A 6,756-nucleotide genomic window follows, 5' to 3' on the forward strand; every position below is an offset into this window, starting at 1 on the left:
GCTTCCCAACAATGCCAAGTACAATGCCAAGAGGCTAGCCTATGCCCTCAAAGCTCACTGTCCATGAGCTGCTACTGGAACAGGCTAATGCCTGCTGCAAATGTAGGACACATATGAAGTGCACATACATTTAAGATGCTTTTTAAATGTTTATTAAATATGTACATGCCAGACACTGGATGTTTCTTATCACATAAGCGAAAAGGTCTGCACAGATGAGTCTACAACACACTGACGAGGACTGAGAATCCCAAATGTTCCCACTAGAGATCTGAGGCCTCAGAAGGCTTTGACCAAGAGTACCTGAGGATGAGGAGGACCTCAGTTACTCCTGGAACTCTCCCATTTTATAGTAGCATTCTAGTTGCACATGTGGATAAGTTCCCATGCCAGCTCCTAAATGGTATTTACTTTGGCACAAAATTATAGAAAATAGTAAAGAGTGAGGAAAATCCACAATGTTGTAAAGTTACACGTGTCTTCTCTAGCGGAACATGTCTACACTGAGCTATTTTCCAGTCAGAGACAGTAAATTCTGGACTCCTCTACCAGAACGCAAATGCAAAACTTCCAGAGCCTTCCAAATTCCTACCTACAATAGGTACCAAGGACCAAGCCCCTCTCCAGGCCCTGTATAGAATCAAAGTTCCCCCTCTAGCACCCGTTGATTCAGGGCCTTTGGACAGGGTTTTCCCAGTGATTCTAATATCACTAACATCCCTTTGCTGTGTATGAACCTCTTACATTCCTTCTCCGTACAAACTCTTTATGATTCTGAATCTAAACTTTTTTGGCAAGGGGAAGGCAGTGATTAAAAACTGAAGAATCTCAAGATTACTCATAGCTGTACTGCTTTTAAAAACAAAGGCAACCTCAACTGTTTATAAGTTACTTAAACAGTCAAATAAAGAATAGAACATAAGCACTTATCCTCCCAACTATAGTCAAATTAAACATAGATATCCCAAGTATGTTTTAACTAAACAATGTGCTCTGGGCACCTAGTCCAACTGCTCGGCACTTGTGGTCTAACAGTGTTCATGCCCCCAGGAGTACACACCTGTGCTTTCATGGGGTTGAAACAGTTCTGTCAGCGCTCACAATGTGCTGCAGCTGGGCTCTGTGGGACAAGACACAGAAGATGCAGGCACTCAGCACCCTCTAGCCTTTGACCAACAGCTGTACTGAGGCTAGAGACACATGGTCACCACTTCAGGGGCAACAGACTACCAGCCACAAACGAGACAGTTCTGCCCACCACTGCTACTGGCCCATTCTGCCCTAGGAGCTGAGCTCTTGGGAAATGAAACCTGTTGGGCTAGAGGCTAGCTTGTTTACTCAGGACTATTATGTCAGGTCCTCAAATTACCTTTAGAGGATTGAAGAAAATAGTTCCAACTGAGTTACTAAAAAGGTGACTTCTGGCAATAACCAAACTACAGCTGACCAGAGAAAGAACTGTTTTGCAAGGACTAATTCATCCCCACTAATTTACTGTTACAGAAGGATGAAACAAAAGGAACATGTTCTTTCATGCTGCTAAATTCTTCTGCTATCTCTAGAAAAATCTTCAAGATGCAGAGAAAGGGAGTTTAAGGTATCAGAATTCCATTTACACATGAAAGATCCGTTCATAATCAAAACGTTCTAGTCCTTGGTGCTAAGACACGACAGCTCAGACTGTATGGATGAGTTCAATCTGATGCTCACTCATGAAAGCTCTTGACTTACTAATAATCCCACAGAACAGGTCTTAGACAGTGTCCATCTCCCAGGGCTGAGGAATGATTGTGCAAGGCTGGCATGAAGACTCTCTATGGGAAGACTGACTGACAGACCATGTCTCTCCTACATTTATGTACTGGGTATAAAAGCGAGGCTGATTCAGATCTGGCCAACGCCTGCCTGTCTACATACAAGGGTCAGGTAGACACTCAAGTCACATCAGTCTCTTTTTGCTCTTGTTAACTGAAAAACAGCATCCATTTTTTTAAAATTATGTCTAATTTATGAATATATTTATGTGTATGAGTGTGGGTGTACATATACCATTGCAAAGAACAGAATTAAATCAGGCCATCAACTTGGCAGCAAGTATCTTCACTCATTTTACCCACCGACCCAAAAATTGGCATCTGCACTTTTTCCAAAAGACTTTGAATGGCATCTTTGCTTGCAGGCATTTGCTATGAAGGAAAAGTGCTCTATTTTTCTAATATTTCTAATAGACCTTCAGGGGTTCTATTACTTTAATGACCTCTGGGCTCAGAAGGGGAAGGTTTCCAATGATCACTATGACAAGAGGTCTGATCCCAATAACAATAGAAAGGTCAGGAAATGTTTACAAGCTCCTTGTCCTACAAGAAACTACCCTGGGAACTTAAAGGTATTAACTAAAGAATGACCGTAAACTTGGCATTTTGCTGTTGTTGTTGTTGGTAGTGTTATGTGTGTGTATATGTGCTGTATAAGTATGTGTGTTTGTTAGTGCATGTGCATGTATGTGTGCATGTGGGGGTCATATGTAACCTGCTGTGGGTGTCTTTTCTCAAATGCTAGCCATCTTGTGTTTGAGGTAAGGTCTCTTAGTAGGCCTGGAACTTGGTGATTAGCCTGGGCTGGCTGGCTAGAAAGACCAACCCAGTGAAGATGAAGGATACTTCAGAGCCGAAAGGGATTTAGACAACCAATGCAAAAAAACAGCTTCATCTTCCAACAGGAGCACAAAAATGACTCCACTATATGAGGGTGTGAGCACAGTGGCTCCTCCACCTACCCAGCTGTCGGAGCTTAGGGAGCATGTGCACAACAAACAGGCGATAGTCAGACTCATTTTTCACAACAGGGTTAAGCCGGAAGTCCACATCCTGGAGCTCTGTTAGGGAGTGGAGCCTAAATACTTCTGCTAATGAAGAAATACAGTTGTAGTAGAGATTGAGACTCTCCAAGAAGACCAGATGCTGAATGCCCTGTTAATGAGAAAATACCTCAAGTAGTGCATCATGAAAAATAAGATATTGGTAGGAGCCAATCAATTTAAACATACTTATAGTGAACATATACATTACCAGAAAAAAACTAACAATGCAACATGTTCTCATTTGTGAAGTTCTATGTTCCATATAGGGCAGCAACTACACGGGTGTCTAAATACAGGTTTGTGAGTCTCAACAGTAATAAGCACAGCAACTCTCTCGAGGGCCAGTATGAATCAAGCTATATAACTTACACAATTTCATTTACTCTGCACACACTCAGATCAGGAGGCTAAAGTTTGGGATTTGAGAGAGGAGTCAACCCTTGGTTTTAGCCAAAGCTGGAGCCTGTACCTAAGTCAAGAATGGTCCCTACTCAAAAAGAGGAACATGGGATGTACTCACTCATATTTGGTTTCTAGCCATAAATAAAGGACATTGAGCTTATAATTCATGTTCCTAGAGAAGCTAAATAAGAAGGTGAATCCAAAGACAAACACATAGGCATCCTCAGGAATATTAACCTTCATCAGGCGATGAAAGGAGACAGAGACAGAGACCCACACGGGAGCACCGGACAGAAATCTCAAGGTCCAAATCAGGAGCAGAAGGAGACGGAGCACGAGCAAGGAACTCAGGACCACGAGGGGTGCACCCACACACTAAGACAATGGGGATGTTCTATTGGGATCTCACCAAGGCCAGCTGGCCTAGGTCTGAAAAAGCATGGGATAAATCCGGACTAGCTGAACATAGCGGACAATGAGGAATACTGAGAATTCAAGAACAATTGCAGTGGGTTTTTGATCCTACTGCACGTACTGGCTTTGTGGGAGCCTAGGCAGTTTGGATGCTCACCTTACGAGACCTGGATAGAGGTGGGCAGTCCTTGGGCTTCCCACAGGTCAGGGAACCCTGATTGCTCTTCGAGCAGATGAGGGAGGGGGAATTGATCGGGGGAGGGGGAGGGAAATGGGAAGCAGTTGTGGGGACGAGGCAGAAATCCTTAATAAATAAATAAATTTAAAATTAAAAAAAAAAAAAAAGAATGGTCCCTACTAAGTAATATTTTCCCAGGCAGTGATATCGTATGTTCCTTTCAAGGCAAGGCCCTCCTCCCTGAATTGAGACCTAAGTAGTATTTATACAAACTTTGGGGAACTCATTATTTTGTCATCATGACTGGGTCAAGATACACACTGCCAGGCCATGAGTAGATGAAGTACAGGAAGAGGAAACACAGCAGATGAAAGGATGAAGAAGGATGGGCATGCACACTTTAGTCCTTAGGATCTTGTTTCATTCAATTTAAAGATAATTCACCTTCTTTACAAAGTTCATTACTTTGGTATTTGAAGTAGGTTAAAGATATGATGGGATGGGTGAGATACAGCTTTAGATGAACAGCAGTGACAATATAACACTTAATGTTATATTCTAAATGTGCAGTTTATAAGCATTCTTTGTGCAGCTTCAAAACATGTTGCATTTTTTAACCATTAAAATATGCTCCTCTGATACTGATAGTGATAAATTTTAACAAGCCTAAAACGCACCTCAAGACTAACTAAGGAGTTACGTGAGAGATCCAAGGATTTTAGAGATGTCAAACGCATCAGAGAGTTCCCCAGGTGAGTAATCTTCTCTTGGTATGTTCCAGGAATAGATAAAGATCGAAGCTCAGCTAAGAATAGAAAATTGTAAGATTTTAATTCTTTTTAAAATTGAAAATAGTATAATAGAAATTCAATTGGGGGGATTATTTTAGAAGCTTTTAGAAACAGCAGACACTGACACTCAGCTTGACCAAAGTGTAATTAGGCTTACAGTCTACCCTAGGCACACCAGTGCACTTCCTCCCTGCCCTCACCTTGACCCCTCATACTACCACTTATCCTTCATTATCCCCCAGTGCCAGCAAGGTTCTCCTCCCTCCTTTCCTCTTAGCAATGTTTTATCTATGGACTCCTATCTGTCAGCTAAAACATTCACATGCCCGTATCATACCAGGAACAGAATCTTCTTCCCTCACTACAACAGGGCCTGTGCCCATCTCACCAGCCTTGAATAGAGTCTTCATTAATATTCTTGATTTTTTGTTTGTTTTGGAGACAAATCTAGGCAGCCAAGCATGGCCCTGAATGCTAGGTCTTCTTGCCTTAGACTCCCAAGGATCACAGGTGTGCACCACCACTTCTTAGGGCTACATAGAGAGACTTTGTCTCCAAAAGAACCAAGGAACGAATAAATAAATAATAAAAAATGGAGAAAGTAGGCTGACCGTAATCACTGTCTGCTTCCTAACTGCAAATGCAATGTGAACAGCCACCTTACACCTTAGTCACTATGCCTTTCTTGCCTGGACTTTTCTCTCCTCCAACTGAGAGTCAAAATAAACCTTTTCTCTCTAAAGTTGCTTCTTGTCAGGTATTTCATACAGGAAATGAGAAAACCAACTACTATACCCTCTCAGTAAGTAACAAGATCACTAGACAGAAAATCCCCCAACTGAACGGAATACTATCAGCCAAGAAGATCAACCTGACATTCACTAGCATTCCAGTCAACAACACACTTTCCAAGGGAACTGGGAACACTCTCACACAGAAACAACGCTGGGTCATTACACACTCTGCAGATTTAAGAAAACTAAAATCATATGCAGTAGGTTTTCTGACCATATTAGAATCACACTACAATCAACAATTGAAAACGAGAAAACCTGCAAACACGAGATATTCTTAAAACAAATTCCTAAAGTACGTATAAAAAAGAGAGTAATTCTTAAGTAATTCAAAGGTCTAAGAAGATATCCAAAGGGATATTTTAAAACCATATTGAAATCAATGAGAATTAGAGCCAGTCGCGGTAGCAACTGCCTGTAATTCTACACACTATCAATCACACACGTACACACCATCACACATATACACACTATCACAATATACACACTATCACACATATACACACTATCAATCACACATGTACACACCATCACACATATACATATACACACTATCAATCACACATATACACACCATCACACATATACACATCATTACACATATACACATTATCACATATATACACACCATCACACATATACACACTATCAATCACACATGTACACACCACACATATACACACCATCACACATATACACAATCACACATATACATATACACACCATCACACACATACACACTATCACTCACACATGTACACACTATCACAGATATACACACTATCAATCACACATATACACACAGGCCCGGTCCCCAGGCTCTCAGGGACAGCCTCGCCCTCTCCCACAACCCGCCCCCCACCACCCGGCCGAGACCGTTCTCGGCGAAGCGGCATGCGCACTGAGGCCGACTTAGCAGACCAGGCAGCCCTCCTGGGGGACACCCTGAGCCCCAGGAGTCGTCCCCACACGCACCCAGGTCCCGGTGGGGACCCAGGCCGCTGCGCTCCCGGACGGTCTCCTCGCACAAGACCAACCGCTGTCCTGGCGCCATAGCTTCAAACCCGACGCTCGCGCGCTGCGCCTGCGCAGTACGGTGAAGTGGCCGGCCAGGCCCAACGCTGCAAGGGGCGGGCCCAGCCAGAAAGGGGGCGGAGCATGAGCTGTGTCTAAAGCTGTGTCTGAGCGGTTTCACCCACGCTAACCCACCCCACCGGCTCTGTGCAACCTAGCTCTGCTCTGGGCCCTCCCCCAGACAGCCCCATTGGGCGCAGTATGGCCTGTGGTAGCAGCTGCTAGTGACCCGGCCATTCGCGT

At 43.3% G+C, this 6,756-nt stretch overlaps 1 protein-coding gene across 3 annotated transcripts in view; it reads right to left on the minus strand.

Annotated features, from left to right (window-relative positions):
* The window catches only part of Cep72 (centrosomal protein 72), a 33,646-nt gene extending 27,132 nt beyond the window's left edge, over positions 1–6,514 (minus strand). For 2 of the 3 annotated variants that reach the window (XM_041632213.1, XM_041632212.1), the window contains exons 1-3: positions 6,415–6,514; positions 4,532–4,659; positions 2,777–2,969 (exon numbers count right to left, since the gene is read on the minus strand). In XM_041632213.1, coding sequence (XP_041488147.1) covers positions 2,777–2,969; positions 4,532–4,659; positions 6,415–6,493 — 400 coding nt within the window. In that variant the 5' untranslated portion in view covers positions 6,494–6,514. Of the gene's footprint in view, positions 1–2,776; positions 2,970–4,531; positions 4,660–6,414 lie in introns of those variants that run through there. The other variant, XM_041632214.1, reaches the window with a different exon arrangement.
* Between the last annotated feature and the right edge of the window lie 242 nt (positions 6,515–6,756).

The sequence above is a fragment of the Microtus oregoni genome, unplaced genomic scaffold, assembly GCF_018167655.1.
Source record: "Microtus oregoni isolate MIOR12 unplaced genomic scaffold, Mior012 000040F_ref0000088, whole genome shotgun sequence".
In the NCBI taxonomy this organism is placed as follows: domain Eukaryota; kingdom Metazoa; phylum Chordata; class Mammalia; order Rodentia; family Cricetidae; genus Microtus; species Microtus oregoni.